At 58.9% G+C, this 20,988-nt stretch overlaps 1 protein-coding gene across 2 annotated transcripts in view; it reads right to left on the reverse strand.

Annotated features, from left to right (window-relative positions):
* The window catches only part of SNX1 (sorting nexin 1), a 732,138-nt gene that overhangs the window by 593,943 nt on the left and 117,207 nt on the right, over window positions 1-20,988 (reverse strand). For both annotated transcript variants that reach the window (XM_085643997.1, XM_085643996.1), the window contains exon 3: window positions 11,316-11,443. In XM_085643997.1, coding sequence (XP_085500123.1) covers window positions 11,316-11,443 — 128 coding nt within the window. The remainder of the gene's footprint in view (window positions 1-11,315; window positions 11,444-20,988) is intronic.

Below are 20,988 nucleotides of genomic sequence, written 5' to 3' on the forward strand. Positions count from 1 at the left end.
GGAGGCATGGTTCGACGTCGAGGAGGCATGGTTCGACATCGAGAGGACGCTCGGCTGCGAGACGGCGTTCGACGTCGAGGGCGAAGAGACGCCGGACGAGGTCGACGTACAGTTCGACGTCATCGGGGAACACGTCCTCCGTGATTACGATCTCCAGTCGGGGATACGCGGACATTCCCCGTCGGTGGCTTCCACGCGGGACAGGCCCGCCAAGAAGAGGAGAGTGGCCGCGAGCCCGGACAGTTCTGCTGCGGGCTCTCCTGCAAGGAGTGATGGGGCTTCGGAACATCTGTCCCCGCTGCGTCCTCAGCAGCCGCCTCTGCCTCCTGCGCCCGATCTTCCACCGGCTCCTCCACCGGCGCCTGATCTTCCTCCTCCTCCTCCTCCTCCTCCTCCTCCTCCTCTTCCTCTGCCCGTGCCTCAGCGGCCTGCATCTCCACCGCAGCCGCCGCCTCCGCCCCAGAGGGCTCCTCGCAGGCAGAGATCTCGCCCTCGCAGGCGATCACGGAGTAGGCGCAGATCGTCCACTCGCTCTGGGCATGGACGACGGAGGTATCGGTCTCGTTCCAGAGGCTCGAGGGGCACGAACTCCTCTGGGACTGGACGGTTTTCTCCCTCGCTGTCGGAGACGCCTCCTACCCGCGTCTCGCCGGTGGATGACATTGCCACGTTCCAGGAGGTGCTGATGAGAGGGGCGGCGAAGTTGGGGATATCAGTCACTACCCCTATTCCCACTACTTCTGTGATCTTTGAAAACTTGCATAAGGCTCATCTGTCGTGCCCCCTCCTCCCATTGGTTCCGGGGTTGGAGGAACCTGCAATGGAGGTGTTCTTGACGCCGGCCGTGGTGAAACCGGCGCCCTCGAGACTGCTGAAAAAGTACAGGGCTCCTGACTCGGACCCGGCGTTCCTCAGGGTGGATCCTCCCTCGGACTCTGTTATCGTGGCGGCCGGCTCGTAAACAACACTCTACGACGCCTTCGTCCACGGCTCCTCCGGATAAGGAGAGTCGCAAAATGGACTCCTTGGGGAGGAGGATGTGCTCCACGTCGGCCACTACGATGAAGGCCGCTAGCGCCTCCGCTCTGTTGGGTCGCTATGACAGGTCCCTTTGGGACTCCCTGCAACAGTTCGCTGCCTCCCTGCCTAGAGACAAGAGGGAGGACTTTCAGGAGGTGCTGAACGAGGGCATGATGGTCTCTAATCAGATCATCAGTGCGGCGGGGGATGTGTCGTTGCTGGCGGCCCATGGGTACTGCCACGGCATACACATGAGGAGGCATTCCTGGCTGCGGCTGACACCGCTCAAGCCTGAAGCGCAGCAGAAGATCGCCAATTTACCGTTCTCTGGCACGACGCTGTTCGGGTCGCATGCGGATGACGAGATGGCCCGCCTGAAGGCTGAGGCGGAAACCCTGAAGGCGGTGGGGCTGGAGAGGCCCAAGGAGCAGAGGAGGTCCTTCCGATCCTCGGGCAGGCGCTACGCCAAGAAGAGAGGTCAAGGGCGTCAGTCGGGCCACCAACAACAGCCCCAGCAACAACAGCAGTTCCCGAGGCAGTCCTTTCAGAAGCGCCAGAGGGGCAGAGGACAGCATCAGTCCTCGTCGGGGAACAAAGGCCCGGCCGGGTCGAAGCCCTGAAAAGTTACTTCCCCCTCATCCGTTACCCGCTCCGGTGGGGGGGAAGTATTCAACACTACCTGGCAGAGTGGAGGACAATAACGCAGGACAAGTGGGTGCTGAATATTGTTTGCAATGGTTACTGTCTTCGTTTCACCAGCCCGCCTCCACAGATTCCACCAGTGCGCTCCTCCTACATGGTGAGGGAGCTCCAGCGGGAGGCGGACGTTCTGTTAAAAAAGAGGGCGATAGAAGCGGTTCCTTTGAAGCAAAAAGGAAGAGGTCTCTACTCACGGTTCTTTCTCGTAAGAAAAAAGGACAAGAACGAGTTCAGGCCTATTCTGGATCTGCGTCAAGCAAACAAGTGGATCCGCAGAGAAAAGTTTCGTATGTTGTCCCTGCATCAGATTTACCCTCAGTTGCATCGAGGAGACTGGCTGTGCGCCATAGATCTGCAGGACGCTTACTTTCATGTGCCGATCGCACCAAAGCATCGCAAGTGCCTGAGGTTTCTGGTAGGCAACAACCATTACCAGTATTCAGTACTCCCGTTTGGCCTGAAGTCTGCACCAAGGACGTTCTCCAAGTGCATGGCAGTGGTCGCGGCACACCTGCGGAAGACCAAGGTGTTTGTGTATCCATACCTGGACGATTAGTTGATCAAAGCGTTCACTTACCAGGAAGCCCAGTGCCATTTCAACAGGACGGCGGCTTTGCTTCATCGACTGGGGCTGCACATCAACATGACGAAGTCAGTGCCGGTCCCTGTGCAGTGTCTCCAGTACTTGGGGGCTTCGGTCAATACTTTGACCGCAAGCGTGTGTCCTTCGGAGTAGAGACGCTTATCAATCCGTGGGAAGGCTCGGCATCTCATCTCAGCCCGCTCTCCTACGGTGAGGACGGTGTCTTCCTTACTGGGGTTGATGGCTTCTTGCATCTTTCTCACCCCCAATGCACGTCTGCATATGAGGCCCCTACAGGAATGTCTGGAGGATCAATGGGACCAGAGGCGGGGGCGTTGGGAGGACAAGATCCAGTTGTCTCAACACGCTCGGCAGTCTCTGAAATGGTGGTGTGCCCCAGGGAATGTCTGCAAGGGGACTCCTTTTCACAAGGATATTCCGGTCCAGACCATAGTGACCGATGCGTCTCTCCAGGGCTGGGGAGCGCATTCGGGCCCTCTTAAGATTCAGGGGATATGGTCGCAGATGGAGACGACTTACCATATCAACTTTTTGGAACTCAGAGCGGTACACTTGGCCTTGAAGGCGTTCCATCCCTCCTTCAGGACGAACTCCCTGCTGGTTCAGACGGACAATACTACGACCATGTATTACCTCAACAAGCAGGGGGGCTCACGTTCACGCACCCTGTCTCGGGAGGCACAGGCGATCTGGAACTGGCTGGTGGCCAGGAACCTGACGATCACGGCGACCCATCTGCCGGGGGTGCAGAATGCCCAAGCAGACGCGCTCAGCAGGCTCGTTCAAGAAAACCACGAGTGGGTGCTAAACGACGACGTGCTAAGAGACGTCTTCGCAGAGTGGGGCACTCCGGATATAGATCTGTTCGCTACGGCAGAAAACAGCAAATGCTGCGACTTCGCGTCCAGGTACTACCAACCAGGGACGCTGGGGAATGCCCTATGGATCAGCTGGTCCAACAGCTTTCTCTACGCCTTTCCACCCATTCCCCTGATCCCGGCGGTGCTGATCAAGCTGTCGCAATCCAGAGCCAGAATGATCCTGATTGCTCCGGAGTTGCCGAGGCAATGGTGGTTCACCGACCTTCTTCACCGGTCTGTTCTGCCACACAGACGCCTGCCGTGTCGGCCGGACCTTCTCACGAAGTTCGGAGGGCAGATGGTTCACCCCAATCTCTCGTCCTTGAGTTTGGCAGCATGGCTCCTGAGCTAGTACAGTATGGACACTTGAACCTACCTCAGGACTGTATGGAGATCTTGAAAGAGGCGAAGAGACCGTCTACGAGGACTTCTTACGCCCATAAGTGGAAGAGATTCTGCTTATGGTGCAAGGCAAAGGACTTTGACCCTACATCCTGTAAAGAAGATGTTATTTTGCCTTATCTGCTGCAGTTAGCTCAATCTGGGCTTAATTTTCAGTCTATTAAGGTTCATCTCGCAGCTCTGACTGCGTATAGGAAAGGCCCTTCTCAAACCTCATTTTTTCAAATCCCTGTGATTAAGGATTTTTTGGAGGGTTTGCGTAAGGTGTTTCCCCCTGTTAGGAGACCTTCTCCACCATGGGAATTGAATGTGGTGTTATCTAGATTGATGAGGGAGCCTTTTGAGCCTATCCATAAGGCTTCGTTGCAGCATTTGTCTTGGAAGGCTGCCTTCCTTGTGGCCATTACATCGGCCAAGAGGGTGAGTGAGATTCAGGCTCTGTGTTGTCAAGAGCCGTATACTGTTTTCCATGCTTCTAAAGTAGTGATGCGTACCCATCCTAAATTTTTGCCTAAGGTGATATCAGATTTCCATGTAAATCAAATGATAACTTTGCCTACGTTTTTTCAGCATCCTTCCTCTCCGGCGGAGAGGTCTCTGCATTCACTTGATGTACGTAGGGTACTGAAATTCTACCTGGATAAGACAAAAGATATCCGCAGGTCGGATCAACTGTTTGTTAATTATGGTTCGGTAAGAACTGGTTTAGCTACCTCAAAACAGTCCATTTCCAGATGGATTGTTTCCTGTATTCAGCTTTGTTACCAAAAAGCTAATAAGACATTGGGGGGTAAGCCTACGGCACATTCGACTAGAGGCAAGGCTGCTACTACAGCTTTGCTTAGGAATGTTCCCATTGCTGACATTTGTAAGGCTGCCACCTGGAAGTCGGTCCATACGTTTACGAAGCATTACTGCCTGGATTCTGATGCTAGGGCAGATGCGCAGGTTGGACAGGCTTCGCTGAGGAATTTGTTTGCACAGTGATTTGTTGGTGGTTGGGCTTACTCCACCGCTGCTTGTTGGTTGGGATGGGCTTGCCATTCTATTCATAGATTATGACTATACACAGAGATCCCCTACTACAGAAGGAGTAGTTTCTTACCTGTAACTCCAGTTCTGTAGTAGGGGTATCTCTGTTATAGTCATAAGCGACCCTCCCTCCTCCCCGGTGGAGTAACCTGATAGTATCAGGCCTGTTGTTATCCACCTTCAAAAAGAACTGAAAGTAACTTGTGTTGGCTGTGCATCCTGGGATACCGGGGGTCTCTGGAGAGTTTCTTAAAGGCACGGTATCCCTTTAGCAGACACATAATGACAGCCTAAAGGGCTTGTCTGTCCACCCCTTCCTCTCTATTGTTTAAAGGGATTTTGGTGAAGGGAGTGTGTGGTAATAAAGGAGGATGTCAGATGTGAATAAAAATGACATTTAAACTTTATTTTGGCTTTTGTGTTCACTTCAGAGGAAGTGCTGGCCAGTGCAGCCTTGTTGTGATTAGGCTGTATTATTTTGTCTGTCTCTTAAGTGTCTTTGCAGGTTTGCAAATGCGGGACAGCTTAAGAGATATTTTTGATTGCTCCGGGGTCCCCGCACATGGGCGGGGATTATTCATAGATTATGACTATACACAGAGATCCCCTACTACAGAACTTTGTGCCCCTCATCTGAGCACCGCGACATCTGCCACCGGGGCTACTGCGAGCACCGCAAAGACCTGTCTCGCTGGTCCAAGCACCGCAAGCACCTGCCCCCCCCGAGCCGTAGCTCGCATCGTGAAGAGAGAGACTGATCAGGCTCCAAGCGCTGAGCCTCCGTGACCCCCCTGGCCGTAGAAGCTCCTGTGAAGACCTGCGACGCACTGTGTGTCCCCTACATGAAGCCCCCGAGCTGCCCCTCCTGCTTCTGCCCGTGATCGTGTGGTCGAGACCGTCCTGAAGCACCCCACGAAGCACCGCCGCCCACTACCACAGAGGGACGACGTGGGACGCTCCTGCAGGGACCCCTGAAGCTGCTGCGATCGTCCTGGTACAAGAATTAAGGTACTGTGTGAGAGCGCGCTGGACTGCGACCCGTCCGTGGCTTTGTTCGCACCGTACTGACTTTGGAGACCCGCTACGTTGTTCATGCGTGAGGCGGGAGCTTTGGCAACCATCGTACCAGCTGTCCGAAGCGCTCCGGAGAAGTACGAGCCGTATTGCATTGAAAGTATAACACGTTGCTCACGCGAGAAGCGTGAGGTTTGGCAAGAGGCGTACCGGACGTGTACGACGCGTACCAACGAAGGTACGGTCCGTACGGTTCACGTCCAGAGTACGCGTGCTCACGCGAGAAGTGTGAGAAACGGCAAGTGACGTCCAAAACCTTGTACGAGGCGTACGCAAGGCGCTACGAAGCACACAGAACCTCTAAAGAAGCTATTTTAAGTAGAATTTTGCCATTTTAACATCTGTGGACTGCCTGAAAGCATTTACAAGTAACTGGAACATTATTTAAGCAAGAGAACTGTATTTTGACAACCTGCCTGAAGAAATCTTCTACATAAAGAATTTAATTTGGATATAAATACAGCCTTGTGTCTTTGTGTGGTGGGGTGGTGATTATTGTGTGAGATATCTTGAACGCTTAACCTAATGCCCTCTGGAAATCTAGCCTGACTGCTCGCGCCACGTTACCTAGAGGGTGAGCAGGGGTTATTTTTAAAGAGGTAATCCGACGCCCTGACTTAGAGGAAAGGGTCCCTGCTTGTCGCAAGTGCATACCTGCGCCAACCAGAGACCCCGGATTCTAACAGGCGTGAAGTCAGGATATATCGTAAAGGAATTACCTTCATATGCCATGGACTGTTTCCCTCTGGCTGCTTGTAGAGCCACATCCCGGTCCCTGTAGTTCAGAAGTCTCGCAATTATGGGACGCGGACTAGCACCTGGCTTCGGTCTGGGCCCCAGTGAGCGGTGGGCGCGCTCCACTATGAACTGGCTAGAAAACGCCTCTTCCCCTACAGTGGACAACAGTAGCTTCTCTACATATATCTCCATCTTCCCAACATTGGTGGATTCCGGAATACCCAGTATGCGGACATGATTGTGTCGACTGCGCGCTTCCAAATCCTCATTCTTTGCAGCAATAACATGCAATAGATTATCCATTCGAGCAAGTTGTGTGCTGTGTTTGGCGGCGGCATCCTCCGTTTCAGATATACGCTTTTCGGCTTCCTGGATCCGCTCCTCATGCCCCTCGAGTTTGCGTACTATAGCGTCCATTCTGGTCGACATGTAGACCTTCTCTACCACTGTGGCAAAACCCTGCCGAATCTCCTGGAGAATGTTCTGAGTGACCGCAACCGGCACTATGGCACCCTCATTTCCCTCTTTCTGTCCCACTTGAGGTTGACTTGCCTGCAGCGGTTGACCTCCACGTTTCGTCCCTTCGAAATTTAGTTTCGGCTGTTTAGTGTCAGGTTTGCCCATAGTGTCGCTGCAATTGTCTTGTAGGGAGAGTATAAGATGTAGCCCTCCTCGTCACCTGTTTGTATGTCTTTTCTTCTCCCAAAGCTCAGCCTCTCTATGCTGCACTCTATGTGCCGGCTTCCTGCTACCTCTTCCGTTGCCAGCACGGAGAGCCCACACCTCCCCGTGAGGCACACCTGGTCACCCCGCCAGTCTCTGGATATCGCCTTCAGTCGGTTAGTCACGATCACTGTAGCCTGGAAGCAGGGCAGGTCATCCGCCCCCACAATATCGATACTGCTTGGCGGTCCAGTCGGGTCACTCGCATAATGTCCTCGTCAGGAATGGTGGGGGGCTGGTGGGGGGGGCGCTGATCCTACCCTGCACACTCAGTCCAGTGCTCCACCCGCTGTACTATCAGCCACCTTCTCCGCTTACAATAGTTTATGTGTCATGTTGTGCAGTGGTCTATTTGCCTTCGATGCCAGAGTTTCCAGTGCCCCACAGTCCAGCAGGCGCTTTAGGGTATAGTCCGGGGCCTCACAGACCGCATAGATCAGTCTCCGCAGGTGTCCGAGGCGGTCTGCTAATTGTGCGATTATGCTGGGGGGGGGGGGCAAAAGCATCCGCTATTCCTTCCCTCTGCCCTCAGCCACCTCTGTTCGCCAGCAGTTATTCAGCTGCAGTCCCGAGCTGAGCCCTCCGCTCGCCGGCACTTACTGTTACGCATCCAGTGCCACACTCGCTCACAGTCAGTGGTTGCCTTTGCCTTGCCGGGGTACCCACTGGTTGGTCCCGACCTTCCCGCTCCGTTATACAAAAGTTTCTGCCGCCTGAGTCACAGCCGTTTTTTCCGGCCTACCTCCACGTGTGAAGCCGCGGGCTAAAGTACTCCCAGCATCCGCCTCAGCTAATCTCCGAGTTCCAGCGTCGCGTCTCGGTCAAACTTTTCGTCCGAGTAACTTCGGATCCCTCGGCGCGATTCCGTCCAAACTTGCAGCGAGTCTTTGTTTAGGTCATGCTAGCATTTACCCGTTGAGGGAGCCTTCTTATGCCACGCTGAGTAGGATAATTAAAGGATAATTATTCCGGGATGCGGGAGCCTCACTGCGGTGCGGCCATTCCGTGTGCGCGCCACCTAGCGCCCCCCGGCATTGACAGATGTTGTGCCTTTTTAGGTCTCGTCGGAGACAGCGCTTTAGCGCTGCTCTGGCGAGACTTATAGTAAGCGAGTTTTGGAAGTGCAAACAGTGCTTTTCAGGCCTCCAAATACAGTGCATGTGCCCTGGGCGCGCGCACCATTTGGCAGCCTGAAAAGCACTGCCTGATCACTTGCTTTGATGTCCTCAGTGAGCCGCGGGGCCACTGAGGACATCAAAGTGCACACCATTTGCCACCCCCTTGTTTTTTCCTTTGATTCCTATCTTTCCCTTCCTCGATCTCACCCTCTCCCTGCCTTTTACAACTGCGGCCCGCACCACTGCGCCCGCCCCCACTCCTTCCTCCCACTCCCTCCTCGTCAGCTTCAGTGCGCTCTTGTTCTGTGCCACTCGTTTTTCCTCGTTTTTTGTGCCTTTCTGCCCTCTGTTCCACTCGTTTTACCTCTTTTTGTGCCTTTCTGTCCTCGGTTACACTCGTTTTCCCTCTTTTTTTGTTCCTTTCTGCCCTCTGCTCCTCTCGTTTTTGTGCCCTTCTGCCCTCTGTTCCACTCGTTTTTGTGCCCTTCTGCCCTCTGTTCCACTCGTTTTTTGTGTGCCTTTCTGCCCTCTGCTCCTCTAGTCTTTTGTGCCCTTCTGCGCCACTCTTTTTTGTGCCTTTCTGCCCTCTGTGCCACTCGTTTTCCACTCTTTTTTTGTGCCTTTCTGTCCTCTGTTCCACTCGTTTCCCTCTTTTTTTTTGTGCCTTTCTGCCCTCTGTTCCACTCGTTTTTTTGTGCCCTTCTGCCCTCTGTGCCACTCGTTTTTCGTGCCTTTCTGCCCTCTGTTCCTTTCGTTTTTCTGTACCAGCTTGTGTGGAAACGCATATAATTGGGTGAGTATCTGTGCTTTTATCTGTGTATGCTTATTTTGCTTGCATACCACTTGGTGAATATCTGAGAGTGTGGGTTTGTGTGCCTTTTTGAGCTAACCAGGTACATTTCCACCTTAAAGATCAGGGAAAATATTTTAATCAAGAAATATTTCCATGGTTTGTCAAATGTCCTGGGCATACGCTGGTATTCAGTGAATATAAAAATGTGTGTGCATTGCAATGTTTGTGCAATTATATGCATTTAACAACAAATACATAGACAAAAAGAATGCTCTACAAATAGCAGAACTGTTGCTGCGTAATTGTGCACCGTTTCACACCAAGAACATATCAAATTAACTGCTTGTCTCCAAGCCACGCCCTTAGCTTCGCCCCTTCTGTTACATTTAGTTAGTGCCTGCATTTATTTTTTTTTCCATTTAAAGCACTGATGCTTCCAAGTACATAATTCTCCATTAGTCTGTACACGTTTGCCTAGATCTCTGAATAATAATAGGTTCAATAACTCGAAAGAGAAAAATATACAAGAACAGTATTTCTTACGAAACGTCCCTAAACCTATAAAAATTAGCAGAAAAGAAGTTGGTCATTTAAAGAAGCAGCGAGTGCTTTTCAAAGAAGAGCTCTTCAGGAACCAGCCAGCGCCACGTTGACTGCAAGGTGACATGTTTACGTAGGACCACGTTCCCAGAACAGATGGCTGGCTTGTCTTTACCCACGCAGAGGAAAGGAAATTAGGGCTGCACACAGAACAAGCATTTGCAATGCAATAGGTCTCGCATTTGCAAAAGTTTAAGCTATTGGCATTGTTCATGACAATGCCTTTTTTAATCTATTTTATAAAACAAACACATAATGGCATTTATTTATCATTTACAAAGCCAATAGCTAGTGTTGCATTATTATTAGCAATGACAGCTGCTCACACTTTTATAATGCGAGACCTATTGCATTGCAAATGCTTGTTTGCCTCATGAACTCTCTCAGGAGGACTGCACTGTTAACAGTTTTCTTCTCCATTTTCTTGAACTGTTTAGAAGGTGTCTCCTTTGGTGTTTAATGTTCTTTCTCCTCAAAAACAATTTCAAAGACTGTTTTATGTTCAGAAGGAGCGCTTTATTTTAGATGGTTTAGAAGATATGTCAGAAGCTTCACCTGAGGTAATTCGGTCCTTTGCCGTGCACTTCTGGAGTCACAGTTGTAACCTTATTTTCCTTTAACATTATTTGTTGAACATTTGCAGCAAATCTTGCAGTCTTTGGATGTATGAGCCGCCTATAAGCACCAAATGCATTCCTTGTGAAGATCATCAGGATAGGGCCTCTTTTATTTCACAAGAAAAGCAAGATCTAAAAAACTTTTCAGAAGATTAAGAAATTGCTCTAACCCAGCCTGAACAAGCCTCCCAAGCATTTGTCTTCCATAAAAAGTTGGAAAGGGATATTATGGATCCCAAATAGACTTATCTGTAGAGATGTACCCAGAGCTTGTTTCAAGATGATGTTGTTTACAGCCTCTTGGCTATGGTAATGTTACCGTTGGACTCCAGCTCCACAACTGGAATGATTCAAGAATGTGAATCTAAGGAAGATCCAATGCTGGAGAACCACACCTTACTCCCTCCTAACTAGCCTAAAAACCTGATTAAAAAGGTCCGTCAGTGTTAAACAATGCAAAGCCCCTTCATACGGTGATTGTTGAGTTCACAAAGGAAACCCTCTTTCAAACCCTTCCTAATGTATTTGTCAAAGGGTTTACAATATAAAATCCTTTATTACTGTATCTGACGCAAGGTATGTGTTAAATTGTAATCGGTTAAGAGCAACAGAACCACTTATTAGGTGGACCAACACAACTATCGCCCAATTAAGATGATCTAAGGAAGAAAATCAACAAAGAGTTGCAGCCCAGCTCTCTATACTGCTTTTAAAACACGTTTTGTGATTACATAAGCAGAAGATATGGTAGACCATAAAGCTGAAGCAGTGTACAGCTGGAATAATGACAGGTTCAAATCTTTAATGAAAACACTGGAAACAGAAACCAAGCAAGCCCAGATTATCATTCCTAGTCTTTTGCCCATTCGCTAGATCAGTTCTTGCATTAAAAAAAAAAAAACACAATAGCTGCAGTCTATGAGATGTTGTCAAAATTTGTATTAAATACTATGCTTAGGTAACCTCTGGTTCTTTACCCAGGCCTAGCATTACTTTAAAATGCCAAGTTGGGAGTTTGACAGTCAAATCGCTCACCTCCTCATAGCTCTTCTTCAATGTTTTAGAAGGCAGATCAGGTGGATACACCAGAACAGGTTTAGGGGTCACAGGCTCCTCCTTCCAGCTGTTCTGTACAGTGTCAACAGACAGCTCAACAGTGGCTTCTGCAAAAGTAAAGATCAGTATAATAGCATGTACAAAGTAATGCAGATTCTTGTCAGGCCAAACAATTTCGTTCAAGTTATTCAAGGCTCTGGTGAATCTTAAATCAAATGGTTAAAAGGTGCAGGAGAATGGCAGGGCAGAGCGTAGCGCAGGGCAGAGAGAAGATCAGGGGCAGGGCAGGGGGCATCAGGAGAGCAGGTTGCAAGGGCAGGGAGCAGTGGCAAGGCAGGGAAGGGCGCAGCGGCAGGGAAGGGCGCAGCGGCAGGGAAGGGCGCAGCGGGCGGGCGCACCGGTTGGGCACAGCGGCAGGGCAGGGCAAAGCAGGGGGCAGGGCAAAGCAGGGGGCAGGGCAAAGCAGGGGGCAGGGCAAAGCAGGGGGCAGGGCAAAGCAGGGGGCAGGGCAAAGCAGGGGGCAGGGCAAAGCAGGGGGCAGGGCAAAGCAGGGGGCAGGGCAAGGCAGGGGGCAGCGGCAGGGCAAGGCAGGGGGCAGCGGCAGGGCAAGGCAGGGGGCAGCGGCAGGGCAAGGCAGGGGGCAGCGGCAGGGCAAGGCAGGGGGCAGCGGCAGGGCAAGGCAGGGGGCAGCGGCAGGGCAAGGCAGGGGGCAGCGGCAGGGCAAGGCAGGGGGCAGCGGCAGGGCAAGGCAGGGCGCAGCGGCAAGGCAGGGGGCAGCGGCAAGGCAAGGCAGGGGGCAGCGGCAAGGCAAGGCAGAGGGCAAGGCAGGGCGCAGCGGCAGGGCAAGGCAGGGCGCAGCGGCAGGGCAAGGCAGGGCGCAGCGGCAGGGCAAGGCAGGGCGCAGCGGCAGGGCAAGGCAGGGCGCAGCGGCAAGGCAGGGCGCAGCGGCAGGGCAAGGCAGGGCGCAGCGGCAGGGCAGAGGAGGGCGCAGCGGCAGGGCAGAGGAGGGCGCAGCGGCAGGGCAGAGGAGGGCGCAGCGGCAGGGCAGAGGAGGGCGCAGCGGCAGGGCAGAGGAGGGCGCAGCGGCAGGGCAGAGGAGGGCGCAGCGGCAGGGCAGAGGAGGGCGCAGCGGCAGGGCAGAGGAGGGCGCAGCGGCAGGGCAGAGGAGGGCGCAGCGGCAGGGCAGAGGAGGGCGCAGCGGCAGGGCAGAGGAGGGCGCAGCGGCAGGGCAGAGGAGGGCGCAGCGGCAGGGCAGAGGAGGGCGCAGCGGCAGGGCAGAGGAGGGCGCAGCGGCAGGGCAGAGGAGGGCGCAGCGGCAGGTCAGAACGCAAGGCAGAGCGCAGCGGCAGGGCAAGGCAGAGCGCAGCGGCAGGGCAAGGCAGAGCGCAGCGGCAGGGCAAGGCAGAGCGCAGCGGCAGGGCAAGGCAGAGCGCAGCGGCAGGGCAAGGCAGAGCGCAGCGGCAGGGCAAGGCAGAGCGGCAGGGCGCAGCGGCAGGGCACAGCGGCAAGGCAGGGCGCAGCGGCAGGGCACAGCGGCAAGGCAGGGCGCAGTGGCAGGGCACAGCGGCAAGGCAGGGCGCAGTGGCAGGGCACAGCGGCAAGGCAGGGCGCAGAGGCAGGGCACAGCGGCAAGGCAGGGCGCAGTGGCAGGGCACAGCGGCAAGGCAGGGCGCAGTGGCAGGCTGCAGTGGCAGGGCAGAGGAGGGCGCAGCGGCAGGGCAGGGCGCAGTGGCACGGCGCAGTGGCAGGGCAGAGGAGGGCGCAGTGGCAGGGCAGAGGAGGGCGCAGCGGCAGGGCAGAGGAGGGCGCAGCGGCAGGGCAGAGGAGGGCGCAGCGGCAGGGCAGAGGAGGGCGCAGCGGCGGAGGGCGCAGCGGCAAGGCAGGGCGCAGCGGCAGGTCAGAACACAGGGCAGAGCGCAGTGGCAGGGCAAGGCAGAGCGCAGCGGCAGGGCAGAGCGGCAGGGCGCAGCGGCAAGGCAGGGCGCAGCGGCAGGGCGCAGCGGCAAGGCAGGGCGCAGCGGCAGGGCGCAGCGGCAAGGCAGGGCGCAGCGGCAGGGCGCAGCGGCAAGGCAGGGCGCAGCGGCAGGGCGCAGCGGCAAGGCAGGGCGCAGCGGCAGGGCGCAGCGACAAGGCAGGGCGCAGTGGCAGGGCGCAGCGACAAGGCAGGGCGCAGTGGCAGGGCACAGCGGCAAGGCAGGGCGCAGTGGCAGGGCACAGCGGCAAGGCAGAGGAGGGCGCAGTGGCAGTGCAGAACGCAGGGCAGAGCGCAGTGGAAGGGCACAGCGGCAAGGCAGGGCGCAGTGGCAGGGCGCAGTGGCAGGGCACAGCGGCAAGGCACAGCGGCAAGGCAGGGCACAGCGGCAAGGCAGGGCGCAGTGGTAGGGCACAGCGGCAAGGCAGGGCGCAGTGGCAGGGCACAGCGGCAAGGCAGGGCGCAGTGGCAGGGCACAGCAGCAAGGCAGAGGAGGGTGCAGTGGCAGGGCAGAACGCAGGGCAGAGCGCAGTGGAAGGGCACAGCGGCAAGGCAGGGCAGGGCACAGCGGCAAGGCAGGGCGCAGTGGCAGGGCACAGCAGCAGGGCAGAGGAGGGCGCAGCGGCAGGGCAGAGGAGGGCGCAGCGGCAGGGCAGAGGAGGGCGCAGCGGCAGGGCAGAGGAGGGCGCAGCGGCAGGGCAGAGGAGGGCGCAGCGGCAGGGCAGAGGAGGGCGCAGCGGCAGGGCAGAGAAGGGCGCAGCGGCAGGGCAGAGAAGGGCGCAGTGGCAGGGCACAGGGCGCAGCGGCAGAGCAGGGCGCAGCGGCTGGGCAGGGCACAGCGGCTGGGCAGGTGAGAATGCGGGGCAGGGCGCAGTGGCAGGGCAGAGGAGGGCGCAGTGGCAGGGCAGAGGAGGGCGCAGTGGCAGGGCAGAGCGCAGTGGCAGGGCAGAGGAGGGCGCAGTGGCAGGGCACAGGGCAGGGCGCAGTGGCAGGGCAGAGTGCAGGGGCAGTGGCAGGGCATGGCAGGGCGCAGTGGCAGGGCGCAGTGGCAGGGCGCAGTGGCAGGGCGCAGTGGCAGGGCCAGAGACAGGGCCGTGGCAGAGCAGGGCGCAGTGGAAGAGCAGAGCAGAGCGCAGCGGCAGAGCAGGGCGCAGCGGCAGAGCAGGGCACAGCGGCAGGGAAGGGCGCAGCGGCAGGGAAGGGCGCAGCGGGCGGGCGCACCGGTTGGGCACAGCGGCAGGGCAGGGCAAAGCAGGGGGCAGGGCAAAGCAGGGGGCAGGGCAAAGCAGGGGGCAGGGCAAAGCAGGGGGCAGGGCAAAGCAGGGGGCAGGGCAAAGCAGGGGGCAGGGCAAAGCAGGGGGCAGGGCAAAGCAGGGGGCAGGGCAAGGCAGGGGGCAGCGGCAGGGCAAGGCAGGGGGCAGCGGCAGGGCAAGGCAGGGGGCAGCGGCAGGGCAAGGCAGGGGGCAGCGGCAGGGCAAGGCAGGGGGCAGCGGCAGGGCAAGGCAGGGGGCAGCGGCAGGGCAAGGCAGGGGGCAGCGGCAGGGCAAGGCAGGGGGCAGCGGCAGGGCAAGGCAGGGCGCAGCGGCAAGGCAGGGGGCAGCGGCAAGGCAAGGCAGGGGGCAGCGGCAAGGCAAGGCAGAGGGCAAGGCAGGGCGCAGCGGCAGGGCAAGGCAGGGCGCAGCGGCAGGGCAAGGCAGGGCGCAGCGGCAGGGCAAGGCAGGGCGCAGCGGCAGGGCAAGGCAGGGCGCAGCGGCAAGGCAGGGCGCAGCGGCAGGGCAAGGCAGGGCGCAGCGGCAGGGCAGAGGAGGGCGCAGCGGCAGGGCAGAGGAGGGCGCAGCGGCAGGGCAGAGGAGGGCGCAGCGGCAGGGCAGAGGAGGGCGCAGCGGCAGGGCAGAGGAGGGCGCAGCGGCAGGGCAGAGGAGGGCGCAGCGGCAGGGCAGAGGAGGGCGCAGCGGCAGGGCAGAGGAGGGCGCAGCGGCAGGGCAGAGGAGGGCGCAGCGGCAGGGCAGAGGAGGGCGCAGCGGCAGGGCAGAGGAGGGCGCAGCGGCAGGGCAGAGGAGGGCGCAGCGGCAGGGCAGAGGAGGGCGCAGCGGCAGGGCAGAGGAGGGCGCAGCGGCAGGTCAGAACGCAAGGCAGAGCGCAGCGGCAGGGCAAGGCAGAGCGCAGCGGCAGGGCAAGGCAGAGCGCAGCGGCAGGGCAAGGCAGAGCGCAGCGGCAGGGCAAGGCAGAGCGCAGCGGCAGGGCAAGGCAGAGCGCAGCGGCAGGGCAAGGCAGAGCGGCAGGGCGCAGCGGCAGGGCACAGCGGCAAGGCAGGGCGCAGCGGCAGGGCACAGCGGCAAGGCAGGGCGCAGTGGCAGGGCACAGCGGCAAGGCAGGGCGCAGTGGCAGGGCACAGCGGCAAGGCAGGGCGCAGAGGCAGGGCACAGCGGCAAGGCAGGGCGCAGTGGCAGGGCACAGCGGCAAGGCAGGGCGCAGTGGCAGGCTGCAGTGGCAGGGCAGAGGAGGGCGCAGCGGCAGGGCAGGGCGCAGTGGCACGGCGCAGTGGCAGGGCAGAGGAGGGCGCAGTGGCAGGGCAGAGGAGGGCGCAGCGGCAGGGCAGAGGAGGGCGCAGCGGCAGGGCAGAGGAGGGCGCAGCGGCAGGGCAGAGGAGGGCGCAGCGGCGGAGGGCGCAGCGGCAAGGCAGGGCGCAGCGGCAGGTCAGAACACAGGGCAGAGCGCAGTGGCAGGGCAAGGCAGAGCGCAGCGGCAGGGCAGAGCGGCAGGGCGCAGCGGCAAGGCAGGGCGCAGCGGCAGGGCGCAGCGGCAAGGCAGGGCGCAGCGGCAGGGCGCAGCGGCAAGGCAGGGCGCAGCGGCAGGGCGCAGCGGCAAGGCAGGGCGCAGCGGCAGGGCGCAGCGGCAAGGCAGGGCGCAGCGGCAGGGCGCAGCGACAAGGCAGGGCGCAGTGGCAGGGCGCAGCGACAAGGCAGGGCGCAGTGGCAGGGCACAGCGGCAAGGCAGGGCGCAGTGGCAGGGCACAGCGGCAAGGCAGAGGAGGGCGCAGTGGCAGTGCAGAACGCAGGGCAGAGCGCAGTGGAAGGGCACAGCGGCAAGGCAGGGCGCAGTGGCAGGGCGCAGTGGCAGGGCACAGCGGCAAGGCACAGCGGCAAGGCAGGGCACAGCGGCAAGGCAGGGCGCAGTGGTAGGGCACAGCGGCAAGGCAGGGCGCAGTGGCAGGGCACAGCGGCAAGGCAGGGCGCAGTGGCAGGGCACAGCAGCAAGGCAGAGGAGGGTGCAGTGGCAGGGCAGAACGCAGGGCAGAGCGCAGTGGAAGGGCACAGCGGCAAGGCAGGGCGCAGTGGCAGGGCACAGCAGCAGGGCAGAGGAGGGCGCAGCGGCAGGGCAGAGGAGGGCGCAGCGGCAGGGCAGAGGAGGGCGCAGCGGCAGGGCAGAGGAGGGCGCAGCGGCAGGGCAGAGGAGGGCGCAGCGGCAGGGCAGAGGAGGGCGCAGCGGCAGGGCAGAGAAGGGCGCAGCGGCAGGGCAGAGAAGGGCGCAGTGGCAGGGCACAGGGCGCAGCGGCAGAGCAGGGCGCAGCGGCTGGGCAGGGCACAGCGGCTGGGCAGGTGAGAATGCGGGGCAGGGCGCAGTGGCAGGGCAGAGGAGGGCGCAGTGGCAGGGCAGAGGAGGGCGCAGTGGCAGGGCAGAGCGCAGTGGCAGGGCAGAGGAGGGCGCAGTGGCAGGGCACAGGGCAGGGCGCAGTGGCAGGGCAGAGTGCAGGGGCAGTGGCAGGGCATGGCAGGGCGCAGTGGCAGGGCGCAGTGGCAGGGCGCAGTGGCAGGGCGCAGTGGCAGGGCCAGAGACAGGGCCGTGGCAGAGCAGGGCGCAGTGGAAGAGCAGAGCAGAGCGCAGCGGCAGAGCAGGGCGCAGCGGCAGAGCAGGGCACAGCGGCAGAGGAGGGCGCAGCGGCAGGGCAGGGCGCAGCGGCAGGGCAGAGGAGGGCGCAGCGGCAGGGCAGAGGAGGGCGCAGCGGCAGGGCAGAGGAGGGCGCAGCGGCAGGGCAGAGGAGGGCGCAGCGGCAGGGCAGAGGAGGGTGCAGTGGCAGGGCACAGGGCGCAGCGGCAGAGCAGGGCGCAGCGGCTGGGCAGGGCGCAGCTGCTGGGCAGGTGAGAATGCGGGGCAGGGCGCAGTGGCAGGGCAGAGGAGGGCGCAGTGGCAGGGCAGAGGAGGGCGCAGTGGCAGGGCAGAGGAGGGCGCAGGGGCAGGGCAGGGCGCAGTGGCAGGGCACAGGGCAGGGCGCAGTGGCAGGGCACAGGGCAGGGCGCAGTGGCAGGGCAGAGTGCAGGGGCAGTGGCAGGGCATGGCAGGGCGCAGTGGCAGGGCGCAGTGGCAGGGCCAGAGACAGGGCCGTGGCAGAGCAGGGCGCAGTGGAAGAGCAGAGCAGAGCGCAGCGGCAGAGCAGGGCGCAGCGGCAGAGCAGGGCGCAGCGGCAGAGCAGGGCGCAGCGGCAGAGCAGGGCGCAGCGGCAGAGCAGGGCGCAGCGGCAGAGCAGGGCGCAGCGGCAGAGCAGGGCGCAGGGGCAGGGCCAGAGGCAGGGCCCAGTGGCAGAGCAGGGCGGAGCACAGTGGCAGAGCAGGGCAGAGCACAGTGGCAGAGCAGGGCAGAGCACAGTGGCAGAGCAGGTCGCAGTGGCAGGGCAAAGCAGGTCGCAGTGGCAGGGCAAAGCAGAGCGCAGGGCGAGTGCAGTGGAAGGGCAGAGCACAGTGGCAGGGAAGGGCAGAGCACAGTGGCAGGGAAGGGCAGAGCACAGTGGCAGGGAAGGGCAGAGCACAGTGGCAGGGAAGGGCAGAGCACAGTGGCAGGGAAGGGCAGAGCACAGTGGCAGGGAAGGGCAGAGCACAGTGGCAGGGAAGGGCAGAGCACAGTGGCAGGGAAGGGCAGAGCACAGTGGCAGGGAAGGACAGAGCACAGTGGCAGGGAAGGGCAGAGCACAGTGGCAGGGAGTAGTGCAGGGTAGATAAGAGTGGAGTGGGGGCCAGGGGCGCAGAGTGGTGTAGAGAGCAGTGAGGTATAGTACAGTGGTGCAGAGCAGAATAGAGTGGCATAGAGTGCAGTGATGTAGAGTGCAATGGTGTAGACTAACATAGCATGCAGTCGTGTAGAGTGCAGTGGCATAAACAATCTTGTAGAGTATAGTGGCATAAAGTGCAGTGGTGCAAAGTAGTTGGCATAGTTGCAGTGGCATAGGGCATATTGGTTTTAACTACAGTGGTTTAGAGTGCAATGGTAAAGCATAGATTCCAGCGGTGCAGAGTGGCGCAGCGCAGAGAGCAGTGGCACAGAGTAGATTGTTTCACAGTCGAGTGGAGTGGTTCAGGGTAGAGTATAGTGGTGCAGGGTACAATGCAGGACCATAGAGGAGTGGTGTAGAATGCAGTGTAGTGGATTCGAGTGCAGTGGCATATAGAGCAGTGGCATGAAGCAGAGTAAAGTGGTGTGGAGCAGTGCAAGGTAGAGTGGTGTAGAGTAGTGTAGAGAGTGCAGGGCTGCAGAATGAAGTGGTGTGGAGTGGCTCAGAGTAGAGTGACAGAGTGCAGTGACACAGAGTATACAGCTTCAGGACAGAGTGGAGTGGTGCAAGGCAGAGTGGTGTAGTGCAGGGCAGAGCCGTGGAGTAGAGCAGAGTACAGTTGAGTGGGGCAGAGCAGAGTACAGTAGAGTGGGGCAGGGCAGAGTACAGTAGAGTGGGGCAGGGCAGAGTACAGTGATGTATAGTAGAGTAGGATAGAGTGCACTGGCAGTGTGGAGTAAAGAGGCGTAGAGTGAAGTACAATACAGTGTCAGAGTGGAGTCGTGCACAGTAGATTAGAATGGCGAAGATGGGAGTGGCTTGGAGTGCATTCTCTTGGAGTGGCGTAGAGTGGTGCAGAGTAGACTGCAGTGGCATATAGTGGCGTAGAATTCAATGGCAGAGTAGAATGGAATAGTGTACAGGGTGTAGAGTGGCGTACAGTGCATTGGTGTAGAGTGGTGCAGAGTTAAGTGACAGAGTGCAATGGTGTGGCGTAGAGTAAAGTGCACTGGTGCAGAGTAGACTGGCAAAGAGTGTGGTGGCTATTGATTTTGAGTCAAGTTGTCTAGAGAACACTAATGTACAGTGCAGTAGTGCTGCAGAACATAGTGGCATAATGTGGAGTGACACAGAGTGGAATAGAGTGGGGTAGGCTACAGTGGCATACAGTAAATTGAATCCGAGTACAGTGAAGTGGCATAGGCTGCAGTGGCATAGAGTAGATTGTTTTAGAGTAGAGTGAAGTTGTGTAGAGTGCAGTGGTACAGAGTAGTGTGTTAGTGTAGTGGTACAGAGTGGATTAGAGTACAGTGGCGCAGAGTTGAGCAATGCAGATTAGAATGACAGAGTGGAGTGGGGCAGAGTGGAGTGGGGCAGAGTGGAGTGGGGCAGAGTAGAGTGGGGCAGAGTAGAGTGGGGCAGAGTAGAGTGGGGCAGAGTAGAGTGGGGCAGAGTAGAGTGGGGCGGAGTAGAGTGGGGCGGAGTAGAGTGGGGCGGAGTAGAGTGGGGCGGAGTAGAGTGGGGCGGAGTAGAGTGGGGCGGAGTAGAGTGGGGCGGAGTAGAGTGGGGCGGAGTAGAGTGGGGCGGAGTAGAGTGGGGCGGAGTAGAGTGGGGCGGAGTAGAGTGGGGCGGAGTAGAGTGGGGCGGAGTAGAGTGGGGCGGAGTAGAGTGGGGCGGAGTAGAGTGGGGCGGAGTAGAGTGGGGCGGAGTAGAGTGGGGCGGAGTAGAGTGGGGCGGAGTAGAGTGGGGCGGAGTAGAGTGGGGCGGAGTAGAGTGGGGCGGAGTAGAGTGGGGCGGAGTAGAGTGGGGCGGAGTAGAGTGGGGCGGAGTAGAGTGGGGCGGAGTAGAGTGGGGCAGAGTAGAGTGGGGCAGAGTAGAGTGGGGCGGGGCAGAGTGGGGCAGAGTGGGGCAGAGTGGGGCAGAGTGGGGCAGAGTGGGGCAGAGTGGGGCAGAGTGGGGCAGAGTGGGGCAGAGTGGGGCAGAGTGGGGCAGAGTGGGGCAGAGTGGGGCAGAGTGGGGCAGAGTGGGGCAGAGTGGGGCAGAGTGGGGCAGAGTGGGGCAGAGTGGGGCAGAGTGGGGCAGAGTGGGGCAGAGTGGGGCAGAGTGGGGCAGAGTGGGGCAGAGTGGGGCAGAGTGGGGCAGAGTGGGGCAGAGTGGGGCAGAGTGGGGCAGAGTGGGGCAGAGTGGAGTGGGGCAGAGTGGAGTGGGGCAGAGTGGAGTGGGGCGGAGTGGAGTGGGGCGGAGTGGGGCAGAGTGCAGAATAGTGTGGCATAGAGGGCATTGGTGTAGAGTAGACTGGTTCAAAGTAGAATGCAGTGGCGTATGGCGTAGAGAGCAGTGGTGTAGAGAGCAGCGCCATGGCGTAGAGTGGTACAAAGTAAAAGGGATGCAAAGTAATAGAGAGGTGCAAATTAATAGAGAGGCGCAAAGTAATACAAAGTAGTATAGTGGTGCAGAGAGCAGTGACTTAGAATACAGTGCAGTAATGCATAGAGCTCAATGGTGTAGAGAGACGCAGAGTGCAGTGCCGTGGCATAGAGTAGACCGTTGTATAGTGGCGTGAAGCGCAGTCGTGGAAAGGTGGTGGCGTAGGTGCACTGGCGTAGGATGCATTAGTTTTGAGTAAAGTGTCAAGT

This window comes from Triturus cristatus, chromosome 3_1 (assembly GCF_964204655.1).
Source record: "Triturus cristatus chromosome 3_1, aTriCri1.1, whole genome shotgun sequence".
Classification (NCBI taxonomy): domain Eukaryota; kingdom Metazoa; phylum Chordata; class Amphibia; order Caudata; family Salamandridae; genus Triturus; species Triturus cristatus.